General features: G+C 40.3%; 1 protein-coding gene across 1 annotated transcript in view; it reads right to left on the bottom strand.

Annotated features, from left to right (window-relative positions):
• CENPC (centromere protein C) overlaps positions 1-22,660 on the bottom strand; it is a 32,461-nt gene extending 9,801 nt beyond the window's left edge. Inside the window, exons 1-17 of the mRNA XM_075033380.1 lie at positions 22,589-22,660; positions 20,239-20,285; positions 18,978-19,039; positions 18,549-18,646; positions 17,377-17,467; positions 17,056-17,272; positions 12,739-12,942; positions 11,743-12,119; positions 10,235-11,078; positions 9,558-9,596; positions 8,244-8,317; positions 7,306-7,374; positions 5,960-6,064; positions 5,047-5,145; positions 2,288-2,383; positions 1,844-1,998; positions 1,257-1,347 (exon numbers count right to left, since the gene is read on the bottom strand). Of these exons, the coding sequence (XP_074889481.1) occupies positions 1,257-1,347; positions 1,844-1,998; positions 2,288-2,383; positions 5,047-5,145; positions 5,960-6,064; positions 7,306-7,374; positions 8,244-8,317; positions 9,558-9,596; positions 10,235-11,078; positions 11,743-12,119; positions 12,739-12,942; positions 17,056-17,272; positions 17,377-17,467; positions 18,549-18,646; positions 18,978-19,039; positions 20,239-20,285; positions 22,589-22,660 (2,740 nt within the window). The remainder of the gene's footprint in view (positions 1-1,256; positions 1,348-1,843; positions 1,999-2,287; positions 2,384-5,046; positions 5,146-5,959; positions 6,065-7,305; positions 7,375-8,243; positions 8,318-9,557; positions 9,597-10,234; positions 11,079-11,742; positions 12,120-12,738; positions 12,943-17,055; positions 17,273-17,376; positions 17,468-18,548; positions 18,647-18,977; positions 19,040-20,238; positions 20,286-22,588) is intronic.
• Positions 22,661-23,664: the final 1,004 nt, after the last annotated feature.

Here is a 23,664-nt window from a genome sequence, read left to right as displayed (position 1 = left end):
GTAAGAATAAAGTGCATCTTTACTGAGAAGATTTTTACTGAAAAGAATGTAACAGGCTTGAGCTCTCAGCTCTCAAAATCCACAATACAACTTTAAGGTGACTGAATTTATTTTAATTTATTCCTACAGAAAATCTCAATAAAAACTTCACATGGAATCTTATCTGCAGATCTTCACTTGGGATTTGCATACTAACTTGACCACAAATATAAACATCTAAAAGGCACTGAATGTTGGGAATGAGCAACATCCTAATGTTCATATACAGCCACACTTGATGAATTACAAAGAGGTCACCTGCCACAACCATTGCATTGCCCATCCAGGCATAGAGACAGGCCATAAAGCAGCAAGGAAGAATGGAAAGCAACTATAGATTCTTATGGCCGTACAGAACTTTCAGCTGATTGTATAATCTGCTTTCCCAAAAAGCAAACTACAAAATTGTCTCTGCAAACCCCTAAGCTTTTAAGATTAAAACAAACACAAAAAAAAGCTTCAAAGCATTGAGTATTAATTGAACAACGATTGTTCAATCAGGACATCATGGTGAAAAGTTAATGGAAAAATAAGTGGTAGCTTGTCATTTTCTAATATAGACTCTTCACAAGAAAGCTGTACAAAAGCTCTCTACGGCTTCATGAACAGCCTGCTTTACAACTACTACAAACTCTCCTGACTAGTGTCTTACCCACTGAAGGACAGCTTCACATATGGAATTCATTCTACTTATTTCAGAAGGGCAAAATCAGAGATGTCTAAATTCTCAACAACCCACATGAAGTTACAACCTGTTGAACGAGACATTCTGCACCTTCTATATATCAAGCATGAAGTGTAAAATATGGTGACCAGATCCAAATAGATTTTCATAATTTTATGTAGAAAAACCAGCAAACAGATGGTGACCACAACAATTATACTAACTACCACTATATTAAGCTGTCTGTGAAGTTTCCCCAACATTATAGCTAGGGACAGAACCAGAATACCAAGAGAAATTCAGGAACTTGGTATGTCATCACAAACTTCGAGGCCAACTCACATAAGCAAGCAGTGTTTGTATCACCCCATTCAAAGGTTAGCTCATCAACCCCCATCCAGCGTTGGGCAACATTCCTTTCTTCATAACCCTATACTTTCCCACTCTCTACTCAAACTTAACGCCTCCCGTCATTCAGCTCGGTTTTGCTTCCTAGCATGCTAATTCAGTCTCATTCATCTCCAACAAACTGGTTTTAAACACATGAACTTACCTGCTGGAACATAGAAGAAGTCTCCTGTAGTCAGATAATATGACGTCTTATGTAAGGTAACAACAATTTTGCCACGGATAACATGGAAAGCCTTAATGAAAGCCAAGGGGTTCCAAGATTAGCAATGTTTCCTTTGTTATCCAAGAAAACATACTCTTTGTTTTGCATACGTGTTATAACAAAGATCAAGAAACAAATAAGCTAGCAGAGCTGCAATCCCTTCTTCCCACCCTGCTGAAAAACAAAATGCACAACTTAGAAGGCGGGGGGGGGGGGCGGGCAGCAGCAATTTTATTTCTTTGATACTTCTACCTTGCCTGCAAGATACGCAGTAAGCATACATGGACACACAGATTTAATGGGAAGCAAAGCTGGGTAACGTGCATTCCAAGTACCCCTAGCAAGTTTCTTTGGTTATAACTGATTTCACAACTGAAATGATTCATTAATGTTTCCTGTATTTATTTGCATTATAGCTGGAAAAAACTCTGAAAAACCTGTCAACTTCGTATGCTACTTCTGACCATTCTATGATTTTCCGTTCACATAGTCTGTTTTATAAAAATAAGTAAAAAAAGCATACTTACTATTGTATCCATGTAGACAAACTGGTGTCCCTTTTCTTTAAATGGTTTCAAAATCAATCTACCAGTGGCAAAATAAGATGTATTCAAATTTTTATATATTTCTATTGATTCATCTTTGAAGAAGCATGAGTTACTGCTTTCAGTGTTAACGCATTCTACAAAAAAAGTCCAGGAGATTAACATTAATGCTAACACATGATTAGTCTTGTTACTTGCTCAGTAACTACTTATTAAATCATATGCATTACATATTGTTTCAGTGCAACACCCCTAAGAGCTAGACTCAATATTTAGCTGAAAAATCAGGACACTTTGTGTCTCCTTTCTCCACAAGAAAAATGAATATTTCAACAGCTCACTTTTTCATGCCCAATTTTTTTTCTTATCGGTCTAACACTTACTACATAATTCAGAAAAGCCCTTGGTCACACCCCCTCAACCCACCTAGAAGTACTTCCCCATTTGTTACCGGGTCCACTACAATGGTTGGCTTAGAAGTATCAGCTAGGGTGTCAACCAAATTTGCAGGTATCTCAGTTCCTGAAGAGACAAAAAAAAAACCCAAAGCAAAAACTGAAAAATAATCACTCTACATTTTAAAAACTTAATTAACAACTTTTCCACAAGTTTAGATTTCACACATTAAGTACTTAAATTTGTTTTACTAAGTGACTGAATACACTTTAATAAAAGGAAAACATCCATAGCAATTATTTGAAAATATAATTTTCATTGGAATTATTTCTGTGTGTAATAGATAAAGGGTCTCTAAATCCTAAAGAATTTTCCAGGGGAATGCCCACTATTTATCCTATGCTATTAATGACAGTATTTACTCAGAAGTATCTGCATTTTAAGAGAAGTGCTTTTCTAGCAACAGATACTCAGAGGAAATAAAATACATGATGAAGTATGAAGAACAAATTTTTTCCTTTTACCTACTGCTGATGGGCATTGGGAGACCTAAGAGATAAAGTGTTCAAAATAAGCACATGTTCAATTTGCCTCTTCTCAAGAAATACCATTACAGTAATCTCACTGTAAGTTGTAAATCAAAGAACGATTTCGATAATAAAAAAGATTTTTCCAGAGAAGGAAATAGCCTGAGTTGATGACAACCTTATGCTTTTCAAATAGAAAAGAGATGCTGGAGAATGTTCACGACAGAAAAAATAACCCAAAGCTCTCTTGCAGAACTCTCTTAAGCAGACAATTTTAGCTCCACAGTGCACAGGAAATTTATTTAAATGCAGTCAGAACAAGTATGTTAAAGGCAAGCTATAGCACTTTATAGGCACTCATGGCTGCTTAAATACTCTTACGCCAAGACAGTCTGGGGTAGGAAGAAAGTAACTGTGTTTGAAATAGCTTTGTTCTAACGTAACCATCTCTCTATAAAAAGAAGCAGCAACAGGTGCAACTCTATAGCTATAACCACAGAATTTTTATCATATCAATAAAATTTAGGAATTTGTCCTAGAAATTCTACTCAGCTGATGGTCCTTATATGCATCACTTAAAACTCAAGGATGCTAGAAAGATTATCTCTCAGGATGAAGGTCTGTTAAAGAGGGAATCCATTACTTCCGGAAGACAGTTGAAATGCACCTAAAGCAACCAATAATTCTTGTAAGATACAGTATGAACAGTCACTACCAGCCCAGGTTTACATGAACTGCAAATGATTTGTACTGAAACATGTACTAAAACTGTACTTAGATCAAAGGTTGATCTAGACCAGGATCCTGTCTCCCATCGACGGCCAAAAGTAAGTACCCCTTCCATCCCCAGAAATGCTTTAAAAGTGTAATGGCACTTCCATTAAATACTTTCCACCTCTAACATGGAGCTCACACACTTTATTTAGAGCTATTAACAATTAAGTTTTCTGTGAATTTATCTAGTTCTTGACTTGAGTCTACAGAAATATTTTTATCCACAGTATTCTGGGGAAGTAAGCACATAGTGAGAAGTGCCACCTTATTTCGTTTGAAAAACCCAGCTCTCACTATTTTCCTTCCACACCTTCTAGTTCTTCTGTTTAAAAACAAACAAACAAAAAACCACAACAAAACCAACCACAACTTATTTACATTCCCCTTCTCCATACCACTAGTGATTTTATAGGTCTTTCTCCCACCTCTGTAGTACTCTCTTCAGGGCTGAGGAGCCTTCACCATGTAGTTGCTTCCTCTACAGAAGTCTTTCCATTTTTTTGACAAGCTTTCTCTGAACCTTCTCTAGTCCTACTACTTTCTTTTTGAGGTAAGGAATAAAATTTACATGCAACATGCTAGAAAATCAGAAATTTGTACCAACACTGGCTGTTTTCTACCTTATTTCTCTAATGATTATTTCAGCCCTGATTTGTTTTAGAACTGTGTCAGTACCATATGGCATTTTCCTTTAGCATAGGTTTGTTAGTATTTGTTTTATTTGTTCTATAACTTCACACAGAAATGTTTCAGTCACAAACAAAATCTCTAGACAGTCCCTTTAAAGAAATGTTCTTTAGGATCAAAATATCTTCCACAGAAAACACAGCAAAAATAATTTGGCTTTTGGACTTTGACTCTATCTCCCTTTTCTGAGCACTACCTACATATTTATTATCTACTGGCCACAGAGGCTCTAGCAAAGCTTCCTGTTCCTGTTTGTTTAAACACAGGTTTATTGCCCACTTCTAACAATTTTATGCACTGTTCTTAAAGCTCTCTCTTCACCTACCTTGTTATGTTTTTGTATTTAACCTACAATAGCTTAAAACTCTTGACACCATATGCTGCCTTTTCAGATGTGATACTAACAGGCATCAGTAAAATTACCGTAAGTTTTTATACCTTAACGGTGCATTATGAAACTAAATACATTAGCATCATTAATCAATGAGCTGAACAAGGACAGAAGTACAGCTTAATTTCTTCAACCCCTGCTTTAAAGGCACCACAAAACTTGTGGATATGTCCTGTATCTCTTCCTTTCTAACACTGAGAAGTTAGTTTTTACAATGAGATTACACAGCATTGTTATAGAGAAAATAAGAACAGGTTTTTCCACATCAGATCGCATTAACACATTTCATTATAACATTATTTTCACGCAGAGAGACAGAATCAAGTTTTTACAGGAGAAAAATCTTACAGAGTATTTGACTACAGATTTTTTTTAAGTATCAAAAGAAAAAAAAAAGTCTGCGTTCATACTTGTTTCATCCCTTCTCTTTTTGTGATCACCCTTCCTCCGTTCAACCTTCCTGTAAGGTTCTGCTTCTGGACACACTATTCCACTAATCACAAGTGTTCCTGAAACAAAAGAAATTTAAACAAAGTTCACTAACTCATAATAATTTTACAAGAATGCAGACTTGCACAACCAACAAGCATTTCAGCTGAGAATATATTTCCTTGATGCTGAATTTTTCAGATAGCTTCAGAAAGCCAGGACAAACCAAAAAGCTTTTCAACATCAAGTATTTTGGTGTGCAAGGCATCCTGAGACTTTTTAAAAAGAATCTGACCATATTTCAGTCAAAGAACATTTCAGAAAGGCTTGACATGACAGTCAATTTTTAAGACAAAATATCAATCTTAGGGACAAAAGAAATACTATTTTCAAGCAGACTAATTAGGAAAGGACCAAATTATGCTGAATTGTCATAAAAAAGTCCCTGAGAACAAGATATATTCTATCTCTTGGGGAATTTAACACTGAGACTGGATAAAATAATATAGTATCTGCTCTGGAGAACAATCTCCACACAAAGAGAAATGCTCCAATGAACGATCCAGTAGATTGTCTCTTTTTCTGATATCATACAGAATCTTTGATGTAATAAACCTACTAGTACAGAGAAACCATTTTGTTCTTCCCTCAACAGTTAAGGCAAGGGTACTTAACATGCTCTGCTGATACTATTCCTCACTGACACAGGAGTATCAGGACAGAAAAAGACTCCACGGAAAGATGACTAAACAGCTGGAGACCATAAATAATCTACTTTTTAAAAAAATTACTAAATAGTAAGCATCTCAAAGCTTTCATGGCACAAGACCAACCCACATATTTCTCTTTACTGCCCTACCAGGAGAAAGCAAATAGGTATTTTGGAACTAATACCTGAAGGCCTCATCGTATAGTTTACACGCTCGCCTCGCCAATATTCCAGAGGTCTTAGACGTATCCTTTTTGTCCGACGAACATTAGGTGTGTTGGAAGGCATTACTGATTTAAAGGATGAAACCATTCACATTAAGTATGAAAGGAAAATTCAGAAATGGCAAACATTAAAAATACTTTCCTGTTGTTCCGTATCAGAGGGTCAGCAGTTCCCAGATGATATTTATATCACATTGCTATCATGACAGGAAAAAGGAATCAAGTATGGCCAAAAGCTTTCTTTTGCATACATCAGTATTTCAGTCTCCTTTTTCTTAAACAGTCACCATGCTGACTTTACATTAGATTTCATTCTATATATCTTAGTGAATCACTGAGATATGGAAATTAGGGACACAAGCACAAGGAGCAGCAAACATGCTACAACTGTGAAGACTAAGCTCTCAACAAAGACTAAGAACCCTGTCTAAATCTGAGAGATTTCATTAGCAACAGTGAAAAGGCACTGCCTTGGTTATGGCAAGAGGAAAGTAACAGAGGCTGCATAAGCAGCCCCTTCTCTTGCAGATTCTTAAGTCCTATCTCCAAGCTCCAGAAGAGCAGCACTTTTGCCGACAGAAACCCCACACATTTCCAAGACTTCTCAGATATTTATCTTCAGACTTACCTATTACATAGTCTCAACTTTCAATTTTTCTAAGCTGTCATATATGAATATAATAAGATTCGATGGTTTACTGTTTGTAAGAAAGAATAAAAGCCCCTTAAGACTTGAGAGCAAATTAGTCAAGAACATTTAAATGCCAAAAATAAAAATGGTAAATAACAAAAAACTTGCTGAAATATTTTTTGAAGGTAGACACCTATAGTGTTGTGCATAAAATAATCATCAAGGGAATAAAGAACAATAAAAACAGACTAGTATGGGACTACAATCGGCTGTGTGCCCATTGTTCCATCCTATCCAGACTCAGACCACCACAGAAGGCAGGTTATTTGCACCCTCAGTTGCACTGTGCAAAACTAATTCAAATTCTTACTGTTCTCACTGAACTGTAAGCAGTGTCTTGACTCAATAGTAAATGAAAAATGGAAATGTGACAGTTAAAAAGATTATTGTTGGATATAGTAATAAAAAAGAAACACTGGAAGTTTTTAAAAGTAACTTCAAAATTAGAGCATGGTTGTAATACCTGAAGAACTAACAAGCCTTATCTGTAAATACTTATTAACATATGAACCCATTTCCAGGTGTTTTCCTGCATCTCCTTCAGCAAAGTTTACATCAAGTTGGAAATACATTAGCATTTGCGCACTTACATTAATATATTTTAAAATAATCTTACCTATTTTATGCCTTGCTATGCTGTCTGACAACAGATTTTTTACTTGGTAATTCAAGTCTTCAGAATTACCTGAAAATACATTCAAAAACCAACCACTATAGGCATTTACTATTTGTGACTTTTATTCAATATATCCACTAGAAGCAATCAAAGGTAATACAAGCAGAAGTCCCAATATTACTGTTCCCACCAACATTTTTTCCTTTAAACATATATGAAACCCGATGTAGAAAAACAGTATATGTAGTTAGTTTTTAAACAGTGTAAGCTTGAAAATTTCAGGAAAGCTATACATTCAAGTAAACATAACTATACATATAATTTTATTGATCAAAGTGCAAGGTCATTCAGCTTTATACCACCCAAGCTTAACTTTAGAACAAACTTCTTACCAGAACACCCACAAAACTTAGGTCTCTGAAGAAAGCATTGCATGAACTAATAACATTCACAACTGGCTCTAAAACACTAACGAAAAGACCATCTATCCCCAGGGCTCATATTCATTATGACAATATGTGCAACTTGTGTAGGGAAACTTAAAACCAAAATATTTTTAGGCAAACAGGCCACAATTCCATAAGGCTGCACAATTTGGTCTAGGGTGGCCTGAAGTGATCGTATATAGTACCATCATATGGCAACACACCAGACTGGTACAAACCACGGCTAAAAAATTTGTTCAAAGTATTTTGGAAGGGTAACTTTATCCTGGTAGGCTTGACGCCAAATGATGTAGTGCTTGTCCTTCCAAAGCTAACACAATGTACAGCTGGCATAGTGTATCACCTACTTGGGCAGAAAAGTGACTACAGCCAATATAATCTGCATTTCTTATTCTGGACAAGCAGAATACAACAGAAATTACTGTACCATCAATTACAGCTTATAAGAAGCTTATACATAAAATGCAAGAAAATAGCAACTGTAAACATTACCTGAAGACGTAGTATCCTGTTCCCAAGACTTAATTCTGGAAGCAGATTTATCACCATGTTCTAGAGCAGGCCCACTTCAAAGGAAAAAAAAATACACCTGCTTGAATACGTTAAATGTCAAAGGAACATTACAACACCACTGAGAATAGGAAATTTACGGTGTTTTTCAGATCATGTGGGGTGTGGTTTTTTTCCTTCTAAACATCTGTCTGTACCAATTAGACACTGAAGCAAATGACTGCTAGTTAGGAACCATAGGTCTGAAATTCATCAATTGCTCCTCTACTTGGTCATCAGGCAGACAAACTAGTGTTCACACCTTCTCTCTAAACAGGTCTGCTAAAAAAATCTTGTGACTTCTTTTTCTTTTTTCTCCCTTCTAGAAGAAAGAGACCTTCTCCTCTCCTTTGTAGCATTACCTTTCAAACAATTTTCCATAGACCATGATTATAGAAGTACTTTAAAGAAATGTTTTGCATACTGTAAGGAAAGGACAGTAAAATAGTTTGTAATTTGTAATACGTATTCTGTCATAAAATGACATTAATTAACATGTATGTAACTCTACCAGAGATTCTCTAGCAATCAAATCACTTATAACAAGACTTCTCGTACAGCCTTAGCATTAGTACCCCTAACCTTTCCTCCTTCCCCCATCTGTCGCTGTGCTTCACTGCTTTTACTGTGCCAATGAAGTTCAGCTGTGATCCACCTGAACTCCAAAAGATGCATTTCAGTGCTGGATTAGCAAACCTACACTATAAATTTGTCCAATTAATTCAGCAGCAGGCTCATTATAAAATTTTTCAGTAGAATTACAACATAACAATTTAATCAATTCACAGACAGCCACTGCTGTGTGCTTTGTTATTAAGTTCCCATCCCATGAAGAAGATGTGTGCATATCTATTGTGCACAAACAAAAGTTTGGATTGTAGATACAGTTCTATACTCTATTTAACAGCAACTTTATTAGTACAGTTGTTCCTAGTTCTAGTAGCACTGGTATTTCTGTTCAAAAATCACACACTAATGTGGAAGGAAGCCTCAAAGGAAAAAAATCCCCAAAGGCAAGAAACTTACTATGACCCCTTATTCATGACAGGAAGAAGAATTTTATTAGTTTATTAACTGTATTATGTGTTAGCATGGTATTTAAACACCTCAGGCATGAACCGCAATCCCTTTTCTATTAGGTTCTTTGCTAGTAGAACACGGAACACAGAACACAGTAGTAGTACCAAAGAGCTGTTCTGTCTCAGTGGAGCAGAAGTGGGATTAAATGCAAGTTTTACAGACAACTCAGGAAATTACCTTTCACAACTTGTAGCCTTCTCAGCTGCAACGTAATCTCTAGAAAAGAAAAAATTACCATCACATTTATTGTTGTCAATTTTACTTACTGAAAGGAACCTGTAGGTCAATAATTTTATGTACTGAACAGAACCATAAAAAAAGACATTTTTTAAAAAAATTTAAAAAGCAATGCAAGGAACAGCAATTAAAAACTCAATTAGACTGGTTAAAGAAACTTCCTCTTTTGATTACCAACCATTAGTAAAGTTACTTCCACAAAAATAAATATAGCTGAAGAATTAAACACTGTATTTTCTCAATTTATAAACAAAGCAACAAACCTGACAGTGAAGTTATTCTACGGGTGGTGCGGGTGGTGGTGTTGTGTGCTCATATGTGACTTTTTTTTTTTCTTCTTTTTTTTTGTTTTTAAACTGGATCTGCTAAACAAGTCTCAAAAGAAGACTTTAAAAATTCCAGCACAAGTTTCCTTATGTAGAACCAGACACTAGACTTGGCACGCACCTTTGAGCACAGGATGTTGATTACACCACTTGGTTTCTCTATTAGCTATTCAAGCAGTCTGAAACTGTCACATAGTTCAATTAGGCCATTACTGCTTAGAAGTTAACAAGATGTGTTTAATTATCTACCAAGTTACACCACACTTGTAAGGAATAACATACAAACCTTACCGTAGTCCATGTTGCATGTTACGTTTTCTTTTGTTACTCTTTATTTTCACATCTGATAACGCCTGTTTTTTTCTTGCCGTGTCCTGTACAGAAAAGCTGTCAGAATCCGTTTGAGACTCAGTGTCCTCAGGGTTTGAGCAAACACCTTTACTGGTTCTGTAATGCATCTTTTCGGGCATCTTCCCTGAAGACTTAGCTGACAATTGCTTCTTTTCAGCATTCTTCACGCTGTCTATGAGATGCTGTAGTGCTTTTACAGGAGTTTTGTTATTTGCACCACAAAGTGACTCCAATGTGTGCAATCCATTTTCAGGCGTTTCAAACTTAGCCAACTCGTGAATCACAGAAGTCTGTAATTTCTGATGCAGGGGTGAGGTAAACACTTCATTCAATTTTACGGGCTCTCGTTCAAGCTCTTCTTCATCAGGTTCACTGTCAGAACTCCCCTCTCTTTGTAACTGAGGCTTTTTATTACTACTTTTCTTGCCAGATTTTTTAAGCTTCTTCCTCGGACTTTCTGCCAGTCTCTTAGATACTTCTGGAAGCTTCTGCTTAGCAGTTTGTTTCTTGTGAACTAATTGCTGAGAAGCTTTTGAAGCCGACTGCACATACTTGGAAGACTTGAGATTCTTTTTTGGAGACAGAGTCCGCTCTTGCTGATGCCCAGCTGAGGGCATAGGCAAATCATCACTTGGCATCACCCTTGTTTTATGTTGTTCTGCATCAGATGCTTCTGTTTCCAATCTAGACCATGACAACACCAGTTCTTTGCCTTCTGGTTTCCTGGACGTGTCCTTTTTCTGGTTTGAAGAGCCTCGCCTAAGTGCATGCTTTTTAGTCTTTCCTATCAATACACAAAACACTTAGACATTAATACCTTTTCTCATTAAACCTGAAGATATATGTTGACATCTCAACATATAAAAATAAACCAAGGAATCAAGGAAAAAAAAAAAAAGTATTACAAAACCAGATTTTTCCCTGATGGTTAAAAGGTGGCTTTCTCTGATCTATAGTATACGAAAAAATTCAAAACAGAATTTTTGGTGTACTTCCAGTATTTCCCAGCAGAAAAAAAAAAAAGGCAGAAATGTTACATTCAATGTGCTTTCCAGTTTTCAGTGCTACCTGCTACAAAAACTCTTCTCAAATAATTCCTAAAAACTGATCCCCTCCAGTTCAAAGCACATACCTTAACCTCCTTTCTACAGAGAGGGGCAAAAGCTTGTGGGTACCTACCTTCTTTGTCTGCTCATAAGAAAAGGCAACACTGCTAACTTAATTTTTAATGTCCTAACAGGAAGGGCTGGGGCGGGGGGGGGGGGAAGCGAAGACACTGTCCCACACTGCCTTATATACACCCAAACCTAACTGTGCAACTGAAACATCAATTAGGAATCCATTAATGCCTCTCATCTACATTATCCATATTTCCCAATAAACCACCACAAAAAAATTCAGTAATATGACCTGGAAGGAGAAGTCTGAAGACCTATTAAATAACTTACCCATACGAGTACTCTTTTGCCTTTGAGACTTAAGGACCTTTCCTTCACTGTTTGAGACTGGATCTGTTCCTGATGTTCCTTTGAAGTCATGTACTCTGACATCCAAATCATCCATTTTCTGTGTAGTAAGTGCTTCAAGCTGTACTTTTCTGTTCTTGCCTTTCTTACTCTCTGTCTTCTCCTTTTCAGATGACTGAGATTTAGAAACAGGAATTGCAGAGCCATCTTTTTTTGATTGTTTGTTCTTATGGGGTATTGAAAAAGAATTAAAAGGTACACCATCTGATTCATCAATTAAAAATTCACATTCACTTTCTATTTCTATATCTTGATCTTTCACAGGAAGAGGTAACGGCGGTGGCATTGAGGCTGAACACCTAAAGAAAGGAGGGACAAAGTATTCACATCGTTTGGGGAGGGAAAAAATTGACTTTCAATCTTGCAAATCTAGTGGTGACTCCAGAATACCTAAACATGCTACAGGACATTCCTCAGAACAATTATTACAAAGTTCATAATTCATTGCCCTTTAGCTTCCAAAAATAGCACAAGGCCTGCTTCTCCTTGCTTTGGCCTCATATTCATACCTCATTATTTCTCAGATGCTGGATAGACATCTTCCTGGTTAAATACCAGTCAGCTCCATATTACCTCTGAAAAAGACTGCTTGATCACTGCTAACTTCAGAATCACATAAGGTTTTCCTAAATCTTCCAACCTACCTATCAAAACATGTCAGCCTCAATCTGCAACACTACTCAACAGCTACCTACTATTTTACTGGCAGACAAAAGCAACAGCACTGTTAAATCCTAACAGCACAAAACTTTGAAACAACTATTCGAAGCCCTTCTCAAGTGGCATTTTTCAGTAATGTTGGACTATCCCAAAATATTCTCCCAGACCATCATTACAGGTAAAAGAACATTTCTCCAATACTCAGGACTGGGTTATTTTACTAGCAAATTATGTTCCATATTAAGCCTCAAAACAAACCTTTTTCCAAGCATTCCTGTTGCTACAGCTGCTAAGACGACCGAAGAGAGAGACTTCTCTTTCCGTACAGAAGACGTAGCAATATGTACTGTTCCTTGCACAGGAACAATCTGCTCATCTCTCCCAGTCTGAGGTCCTTCCAAATTTTCAACTTCCACGTGGCTCTTCACTGCAGCAGGATTATTTTGGTCATCAAAATGTAATCTATGTGTAAGAAACAGCATTCAAATATGATGCTTTAAATCTTGAGTGCACATTAAAGTATCATGTGGATAGACAGATGCTCTCATTTTCTCCTGCTGACAGTGTCTCACTTCTTATGAATGAGCTTCCATTTGGTAATTTGCTGGAATGCAGGTTAGCGGTACTACTTCCCAGCACAGTAGCAAGTGTCCAAATCAATGAGGCAACATGGGGTCATCTTACAACGCTTGATCAAAGTGAGGACTGCTCAGCAAGACAAATTCCTAATTTTAGGAGAATGAGCTTCAGAAATGTATTGGCTTTGTGTGACAAGGTTTTTGTAGCAGGGGGGGTTACAGGAGTGGCTTCTGTAAGAAGCTGCTGGAAGCTTCCCCTGTGTTCGAGAGAGCCTATACCAGCCGGCTCTAAGACGGACCCGCCGCCGGCCAAGGCCAAGCCAATCAGTGACAGTGGTAACGCCTCTGTGATAACATTTTTAAGAAGGGGAAAAAAGTTGGGACAGACAGAAAATGGCAGCCAGAGAGAGGAGTGAGAACATGTAAGAGAAACAACCGTGCAGACCCCCAGGTCAGTGAAGAAGGAGGGGGAGGAGGTGCTCCAGGCACCGGAGCAGAGATTCCCGTGCGGCCCGTGGGGAAGACCATGGTGAGGCAGGCTGTTCCCCTGCAGCCCATGGAGGTCCACAGTGGAGCAGATATCCACCTGCAGCCCGTGGAGGAACCCACGCTGGAGCAGGCAGATGCCCAAAGGAGGCTGTGACCCCGTGGGAACCCCACGCTGGAGCAGGCTCCTGGCAGCACCTGTGGATCTGTGGAGAGAGGACCCCACACCGGAGCAAGTTTTCTGGCAGGACTTGTGACCCCGCAGGGGGACCCACACTGGAGCAGTCTGTGCTCCTGAAGGACTGCACGCCATGGAAAGGACCCATGCTGAAGCAGTTTGTGAAGAACTGCAGCCTGTGGGAAGGACCCACGTTGGAGAAGTTTGTGGAGGACTGTCTCCTGTGGGAGGGACCCCACGCTGGAGCAGGGGAAGAGTGTGAGGAGTCCTGCCCCTGAGGAGGATGAAGCGGCAGAAAATAACGTGTGATGAACTGACTGTAAACCCCATCCCTGTTCCCCTGTGCTGCTGCGGGGGCTTGGTAGAGAATCCGGGAGTGAATTTGTGCCCGGGAAGAAGGGAGGCATGGAGGGAAGGTGTTCTGAGATTTGGTTTTATTTCTCATTACACTACTCTGGTTGATTTGTAATAAATAGAGTTAATTTTCCCCAAGCTGAGTCTGTTTTGCCCATGATGGTAATTGGTAAGTGATCTCTCCTGTCCTTATGTCGACCCACAAGCTCTTTGTTATATTTTCTCTCCCCTGTCCAGTTGAGGAGGGGGAGTGATAGAACGGCTTTGGTGGGCACCTGGCGTCCAGTCAGGGTTAACCCACCACAAGAAATTGTCAGGCTTCCCAGACCTTAGGTGCACTCTCTTCCCAATCTCACTCCATCAATGGGAATCAGTGGGATCAGTGTCAGTCCCTCTCTATGATCTACCCCAGGAAAGAACTGTGGCTGGGACCACTGGCCACTATTACACCTGGGCTTCAAGTTTTCCAAAGAGGAGATAATGATCACAACTAAAGTTGTTCTACTCTGTATAAAACATTTGTATATTCAGAGCAAGAGGAACAATGACTGCTCATCTCTGATTTAACAAATTTTTTGTTAACTTTTAAGGTCAAGTCTGTCAATAGGATTCACTGAATAAGTCTAGACTGAGAAGCTGATAATTTAGAGCACTTTCCTGAAAAAAAGTAGGTCAAATCTATTCTAATAGGCTTCCTGCACTTGTATACTGCACATTTGGGAATCAACCGTTATCACCAGAATCATAGAATGAATCATAGAATGGTTTGCATTGGAAGGGACCTTAAAGATCATCTAGTTCCAACCCCCCTGCTATGGGCAGGGACACCGGGGATGGGGCATCCACAACCTCTGTGCGCAACCTGTTCCAGTGCCTCACCACCCTCGCAGTGAAGAACTTCTTCCTTACACCTAGTCTGAATATACCCTCTTTCAGTTTAAAACCATTACCCCTTGTCCTATCACTACATGCCCTTGTAAAAAGTCCCTCCCTGGCTTTCTTGTAGGCCCCTTTTAGGTACTGGAAGGCTACCACAAGGTCTCACCAAAGCCTTCTCTTCTCCAGGCTGAACGTTCTATCAGGGCTTTAGCTTTCCTAACCTGATCCCTGGCTGCTCAGACAATTTCTCTGTATTCCTCCCAGGCTATCTGTCCTTGCTTCCACCCTCTATAGGCTTCCCTTTTGTGTGAGTTTGTCCAGGAGCTCCTTGTTCATCCATGCAGGCCTCCTGGCGTTTTTACCTGACTTCCTCTTTGTTGGAATGCATTGCTCCTGAGCTTGGAGGAGGGGTTCCTTGAATATTAACCAGCTTTTTTGTGGCCCCTCTTCCCTCCAGGGCTTTATCCCATGGTACTCTACTAAGCAGATCCCTGAAGAGGCCAAAGTCTGCTCTCCTGGTCATAGAATCCTTTAGGTTGGAAAAGACACTTAAGATTGAGTCCAACCATCAACCGTGCCCACTAAACCATGTCCTGAAGTGCCCTGTCTATGCGCTTTTTGAATACCTCCAGGGATGGTGACTCAACCACTTCCCTGGGCAGCCTGTTCCAATGCCTGACAACACTTTCAGTAAAGAAATTTTTCCTAATATCCAATCTAAACCTCCCCTGCCACAACTTGAGGTCATTTCCTCTCATCCTATCACCAGCCACCTGACAGAAGAGACCAGCACTCACCTCACTACAACCTCCTTTCAGGTAGTTGTAGATAGCAACAAGGTTTCCCCTCAGCTGCCTTTTCTCCAGACCAAACAACCCCAGTTCCCTCAGCCGCTCCTCATAAGACTTGTGCTCCAGGCCCCAAGTCCAGGGTAGCAAGCTTGCTGTGCACCCTCCTCTCTGCCTAAAGGATCTTGAATTCCACCATTTCATGGTCACTGCAGCCAAGGCTGCCCTTGAGCTTCACATTCCCCACCAGCCCCTCCTTGTTGGTGAGAACAAGGTCCAGCATAGCACCTCTCCTTGTTGGCTCCTCTATCACTTGGAGAAGTTGTCATCAATGCATTCTAGGAACCTCCTGGACTGTTTATGCCCTGCTGTGTTGTCCTTCCAACAGTTATCGGGGTGGATGAAGTCCCCCATGAGGACCAGGGCTTATGAACGTGAGGCTGTTCCTACCTGTCTATGGAGGGCCTCATCTGCTTGGTCTTCCTAGTCAGGTGGCTTGTAGCAGACTCCCACTATGTCACCTGTCCCTGCCCTCCCTTTAAACCTGACCCATAAGCTCTCCGTTGGCTCCTCATCCATTCCCAGGTAGAGCTCTATGCACTCCAGCTGGTCACTGACATCAAGGGCAACACTCCCTCCTCATCTCCCCTGCCTGTCCTTCCTATATCCTTCCATTCCAACACTCCAGTCATAGGAGCCATCCCACCACATCTCTGTGATGCCAATAAGATCATAGTCCTGCAGGCATGCACACATCTCTAACTCCTCTTGTTTATTCCCTGTGCTACGTGCATTTGCATAGAGGCATTTAAGCTGGGCCCCCAGTAAAGCTGACTTACTGGCTGGAGTGGCTGGAATTCCTCTGTGCTGCTCTTCAGGGGCTCTCCTGCTGACCTGTGATCCCTCTTCAGGCTCTGGGCATCTATTGCTCGCACTGGCATCAAAGTGGTAGCAGTGGGATGGACTGAGGTTCCACTGCCCCAGCAACTTTAGTTTAAAGCCCTCTTCACCAGCTTGGCAAGCCTATGACCAAAGATGGTCCTCCTCTTCTCTGACAGATGAGCCCCATCACCCCCAGCAGACTAGGTTTCTCAAAGCGAGTCCTATGGTCTAAGTAGAATATTTAATAAAAAAACAGTTTTGCCCTTTCTAAACCCTGATACAGAAATTTTCTGAAAAACTTAGGATTATTTTTTATGAGTTCACAATCTAAACTCATAAATGATTGAAACCACCGTGTTAATTTACCATAAGGGGCCTGGGGGGCCGGGAACACGACACCACCACCACCACCACATTCAGCTCTACTTACATATGCACAGACCTTTTCGCTTCCTCCAGAAGAAGAGGTGATCCAATAGCCCCATAATCATCCTCAGAGTCCAAAGATGCAGCAGGACTTTTGCACAGTGCTTCAACATCTTTTAACATATTATTTGTTTCTCTTTCAGACACAGGAGACTTTGGTTTTTCAGAATCAGCTACGTGATCATGTACTGCAGGCTTCAGAGGTGATTCATGTGACCATCCTGCCATATATATAGAACAGGTTTAATTCTTCTACTCAAAACCTTACAAAATCCCCAAAAATAGTTACCCAAAAAAACCTTAATTCAATAATAGTGCTACCAACCTTTGCTGCTCACTGGTTTCAGTGGTGATGCAGGTAAGGACTCTGCAGAATTACAGGCTCTTTTCACAGAGTTAGTTAACCTTGCCTTTGGCTGTTATAGTTGATAACAAATAATGAGAAAAAGTAAAATATTTGATAAAGCAATGGTATTTTGACAGGAATATAAATTTCTACAGAACACAATATAATTTCCTTCCCTTAATTCTTACTCATTTGAAGCACAGTTCTATTTTAACTAAACACTTCAATTTTCTATCACTTAAGACTTTCTAAAACTGTGAATTTCAAACAACAGGTAAAACAGTGTGTACAGTAAATACCAATTTGCAGCTTTGAACAGACATCCTGCTAGTCCACAGGCAAGCTATTTGCTCTTTTCATTAGAATGAATTAATTTAAACAATTTAATTCACCTTTATTAAGTCAGGCTGAGGTTTTGCAAGAATCACTTTGAGGTTATACAGTATTCTAACATCAGACTGAAGTAAACAAACACCATTATAAAGGATGTCTGTTCTCAACACCGCCATTAATAAAATATCCTAGTTTTACAAAAAACTACTAGAATCAAAATATAAAAACTAAATATACAAACTAGATTATTGGCATCATTCTTCCAGACAGCACATTAACAAGTCCTTCAACTTGCTTCTACTCTTCAACAAAGTTACAGATGCACAAACTTATAGTACAGATAACTTTATCAGGAGTTGACAAGCTGCTTTTATACAAGAATCATCTTTCAATTTCACTATCCATCAGAAGAACTGTGTCCATATATCTGGCAAAGTGACAGAAACCAACCCCAGTGGAGTCCAAGACAGCCATACCCACCACCAGTTATGAGGCAGCATGCTTCAACCTGAGACCACGAGAAATTTAACTATCCTTTACAAAAAACTGAAAAAGCTTATATTAGCAAAAACCCAAGAAAATAATCTATTAAATAAATCTAGTTATAGAATATTTACTATTAGAGCACAACAAACTAAGAAGAAAACATTACCAGCAACTATTACAGAAGGTTAAATTACAGCCTATATACTAATACAAGTGATATATGGAGCTTATTCATTCAACACTCATACAGAACTAAATCCTACAGAGCTAAACTTGTACCCAAGTGAAACTGTACCCAATGCTACGTTGTGACACTGCCATAACTAACTTACCCTTTGGCTCTGTACTGAAGTCCTCTTCTCATTTTTGACAATAGGAGTTGAGCAACAGGTTGCACTTGGAGAGCTTATTTCAAGATCACTGCTACAACCTATAAAGAAAAAAACTATAAATAAGAGATTCTTGGAATTGTCCAGGTTTCATTTACTTTAACAAGTTGCTACAGCTCATTAAGGTCACGTAAATCCAAACAAGAAAGAAACCACCTACTGGGGAGAAAGATTACCTTCATAAGACAGCTAAGACACAGTTTTAAGTGTCTGGGATTGGGGTGCTTTTAAAGACCATGAAAAAGACTTTACTTTTATCCATTTTATCTCTGTTTTTTATTTCTATTTATTTACCACTAAATATAATACAAGAAAGAAATTATTTTTTTCCTTTAACCAGCAAATTAAGCAAAACACCAAGTAAAAGCTTACTTTCGAAACAATCCTGTATGACTGTCAGTACGTTTTGACCTGGCTGTACATCAATCTTATTTCTAGAAAAAAAAGGGGGAAAAAAATTTTAAATAAAAAATACTAAACGTTCCTGTCCCAGCAATATAAAAGTAGTAAAGTTCTTAATATTTTAAATTATTTCCACTAGTCCCCACTTCAATATATTTTACCTACCATTTCCATGCAGAGATATCTGCAAAAAAACTTGTCTAAATAAGGATTCCAGGAGAAAAAGCCCCACTATCACAGAATATGATGAGATTGAAAAAAATCTCTTTACATAAAAGAAAACATACAACTACTACAACAGTTCTCAGGTAAAATAGCTTTGGGATGAATAGAGATTCTCGCTTGAAATAAATTTTTAAAAAATCAGCCCTCAAGTAATGTTGCCTGCACAGTGATCCAGCCTCAGCAGGCCCAGAAATGAAATGTATAGGCTGCACACCTATCCCTTCATACAAGTATTCAACCCTCTGCTTCTCTTTCTACCACTTATCCACAGTTATTTTGTGCTTCTACAAAAGTTTTAGCAGCAAGAATTGGCTTGAGGTATCAAATTTGTAAGCAAGCGAATGGCTCAGCTGCTTGGATTACTACTTCAAACCTCCCCAGAATAAATGAAAATGGCAGAAGTGATCCACTAGCCAGACCACGTTGATCAAAACCAAGATAACAAGGGAAAAGCCATGGAGTATTTCCCCCATAATGATTATTATATGCCTTTAAAAACAGGTATTTCGGCAGATTGGTAAACTCATGAAATGCACGTCTAAAAATGGATTCCAGTAACAAAAAGCTCACAGACTACTGACATGCCTTTAAAGAAAGCTACAGCACTGCCAATACTCAAACTCACCTCTAACATTTACCAGCAAGGGCCAAATAAGCTAGAACTCTGTATGGGCTTCATTTCTCTACCTCTTGAAAGGTAAAATATTTGGACAGACTACTGCTTCTGTGCTCAGATAGCCTATTTAGGGGTAGCTTAGGTACAGCTACACCACAGTTCTGCTGCCTCAGCAGAGGAATTCAAAGGAAATCCTTGGTGCTTTGTCACAGCCCCCCATCCCCTGCACAATTTGCTCCCCCCACTGCTATGAAATACAAGTTTGTGAAACATCATATGATCAGTTTAATAAGATACACCCAATAGCTCTGACATTAAGCTCTCGGACAAAAATCAACATAAGTTTTCCAAACAATCGTATTTGAGAATAAAATTTTAAATGTAAATTACCCTCCTCCATGGCAGAATCTTGCTCTGTACTCTTTTTTAAAATGATTCTGTGAAGAAATAAGAATCAATTTTTACTAAGCACTCATAACATTCAACAGAAAAACAAATAAGAGACCAACCTCCTGTTTCTTGTGTAAGCAAGTCTCGAGGATTCTCGATCCATCGGAAACTAGTGGGAGTTACTGCAGCCCTGTTTTTCTTAGAATGCCAAGTAGCTACAACCCCTGTGACAACTGCCAGAAATTCAGCTTTCCTCAAGAATCGTCAAGCATCTGTTGCATTTAAAGTCAGAGAGACTTGCAAGAAACTTACATGACAGTAATCAGAGAACCTAAGGATTTGGTTAACATTTCTGTGACGACTATAGATACAATCTTTGAAGTAAGAAGAATGAACTACCACAAAGCAAGCTAGGACATAACCTTATGACACATCTGCTGCTCTGAGAACTGCTCACATGGAGATTCTTACCCTGTGTTTATCACACGTGAGACCTCATTGACAGGCAGTGAGAGGACATCAGCTGTTCCATAGTAAAACTCTCAATTAACTCCCAGCACTTCTTCATATACTTGAACCCCGCGTATAATCAAAGTCACTCAAATAGCAGACATTACTCCAGTCACCTATTAGCACAACTACAGTAGTAATAATTCAAACGACAGTATATTATCAGCGTTACTTTCCAGGCCAACAAATGAAATACAGCCTACTGAGCTGGGAACAAAGACTGTAGAGGATAAAAACAGGAAGGGCAAGTCAAGAAAAAATGAAGAGCTAAGCAGAGTGCATTTTTTCACCAATGTGACAAGAAAATGTCTCAAAAAAATTCTACCTGTTTAGCTGAAAAACAATTATGACCTCTTCTTCACTTGTGTAAACTGGAAAGTGTATGTGCAGTATGGAGATTATCTAGTCCTAATACAAAAGAATTCAGCACATTTTTCCTAAGTTTGCCATACTGACATTACTTTGTACTTCTTTGTGATTCCTCTTTGAATATTACTTCTGGCAATTAGAATAACCAAAACCACTTAAGGATTTATTGCACTGCAAATTTTCGACATCAACTTAAAATGGCAGGAAGAAGCTCTAGCTCGCATGGGAAAATGACTGACCAAGTCATCACTTCAGAAACAGTGCAAAGCCATACTCCACAGCAACTCAGTCTCTCAGGCTTAAACTTCTTCCGCTTGCAGCAGCGTGCAGTACAATCAACTGACAAGCAACCTTTTTTATAAGAAAATTAAAAATTCCTGCAACGGATCTAGAAGAGCTTATAACAGTTTATCGTTATGTTCATACCCCACTACAGATAATGAGCTTTTAAAACTTAAACTCCCTGTGTACCACTGACAGACAACGGTAGGAAGAATAGTATGTCTCTATGTATTGGGTCTGGCTGAAATGGAGTTAATACTCCCCATAGCAGCCCTCACAGTGCTGTGCTCTGCATCAGTAGCTAGAAAGGTGTTGATAACGCACCAGTGTTTTGACTACTGCTGAGCAGTGCTGGCACAGCATCAAGGCTGTCTCTCCAATGTTTAGCCCCCCCTCAATGGTAGGCTGGGGCTGGGCAAGATCTTGGGAGGGGACATAGCCAGGACAGCTGACCTAAACTAACCAAACAGATATTCCATACCATATGACATCAGCTCAGATATAAAAGCTAAGTAAAGGGAGACAGAAGGGGGGCATTTTTGTCTTCAGGAGCAACCACTACACGTACTGAAGCCCGGCCTCCCAGGAAGTGGCTAGACATTGCCTGCTGATGGGAAGTAGAGAATAACATCATTTGTTTTTCTTTGCTTTCGTGCACGACCTTTGCTTTCACTTTATTAAACTGTCCTTACCTTGACCCACGAGCCTTTTGTTGTATTTTCTCCCCCCTGTCCAGCTGAGGAGGGGGAGTGACAGAGAGGCTTTGGTGGGCACCCAGCCTCCAGCCAGGGTCAACCCACCACACTCTAGCATGTCTAGACAAGAGTCGCTGGTTCTTTACACGCTAACCGGTGAAAGGAAGGTCTCCAGAGACGAGCGACAGGCGCAGTTGCAGGCAGCCTAAGGGAAACGGGGGTCCCAACAGACAAGCCCTCAGAACAGAAGCGCTTGTGCGAGCAACCGGCGCCAAGAGGGAGGAGGGCAGAGCACTAACCCCCGCCCCGCTCTTCTCGGGCGGAAGCGGGGAACGCGCAGAGCCTCACCGCGCCCTCAGGCTCGAAAGGACGGGCCCGCCCCTCAGGAGCGCAGTGAGGAGAAGGCCGCGCCGCGACTGTTACGGAAGGGAACGGCCACTGCCCCCCACAGCCGTCCCCCCTTCCCCCCTCGCCGCCGCTTCGCGCTCTCTCACCAAAGCCTCCGCCATCCCAGGCCGCCGCGACGAGGCCGAAAACACCGCGGCCGCGGGACCCGGCCGAGCCATCGCCCCGGCGAACCTCCCGCCGCTTTCAAACTTCGGGCGCCTTCCCGCTGCGCGCCGGCAGCGCCCCGGCCACGCCCCCTTCCCCCCCCGCCATTGGTCGGCGGCCGCCGCGCGCCAGCGAGGGAGGGTGCTTCGGTTCGCGCGAACGCGGCGGGCCGTTGTCGCGCCTGCGCAAGAGGCAGCGCCCCCTCCCCCCCCCCCGCTTGACCCCTCGGAGCACCTTTCCTTCCCTGAGGAGAGGTGGAGGGCCGTAGTGCTGTTCTTTTTTTGCCTCATGAGAAACGCCAGTTCAAATCCTCGCTTTTCTAAACGCTACACCTACAGTCACCACAGCGGGTTGCAATTTTTTCTTTAAAGCATTAGAATCATAGAATCATTTAGGCTGGAAAAGACCTTTAAGATCAACGAGTCTAACTGTAAACCTAACACTGCCAAGTCCACCACTAAATCGTGGCCTTAAGTGCCACATCTACATGTCTTTTAAATACCTCCAGGGGTGGTGACTCAAAAAGCTTCCCTGGGCAGCCTGTTCCAATGCCTGACAACCCCTTCAGTGAAGAAATTTTCCCTAATATCCAGTCTAAACCTCCCCTGGCACAACAAGGCCGTTTCCTCTCCTCCTATCACTTGTAACTTGGGAGAAAAGACAGACACCCGCCTCGCTACAACCTCCTTTCAGGTAGTTGTAGAGAGCGATAAGGTCTCCCCTCAGCCTCCTTTTCTGCAGGCTAAACAACCTGGAGAAGAATTAGTGAAGAACTCAACAATGAGCAAAAACAACTGCTTGAGAACATAACACCAGAATATCTTACAGTATCTGCAAAAGACAGCCCAAAAATATGATTTTAAATGACACTTTTTATCACACACTGGCAAACAGTGGACTAAGTGCTGGCTTGTCATCATCAGCCTTGCAAAGCAAAGGTGCAGGTACCCATGTTCATTAGCTTTTCTGCAATGTTCAACAGCAAAGTCAAATTCTGCCATTTAAGCACAATCAATAG

This window comes from Buteo buteo, chromosome 1, assembly GCF_964188355.1.
Source record: "Buteo buteo chromosome 1, bButBut1.hap1.1, whole genome shotgun sequence".
In the NCBI taxonomy this organism is placed as follows: Eukaryota; Metazoa; Chordata; class Aves; order Accipitriformes; family Accipitridae; genus Buteo; species Buteo buteo.
This window is presented reverse-complemented; position numbering and strand designations above follow the sequence as displayed.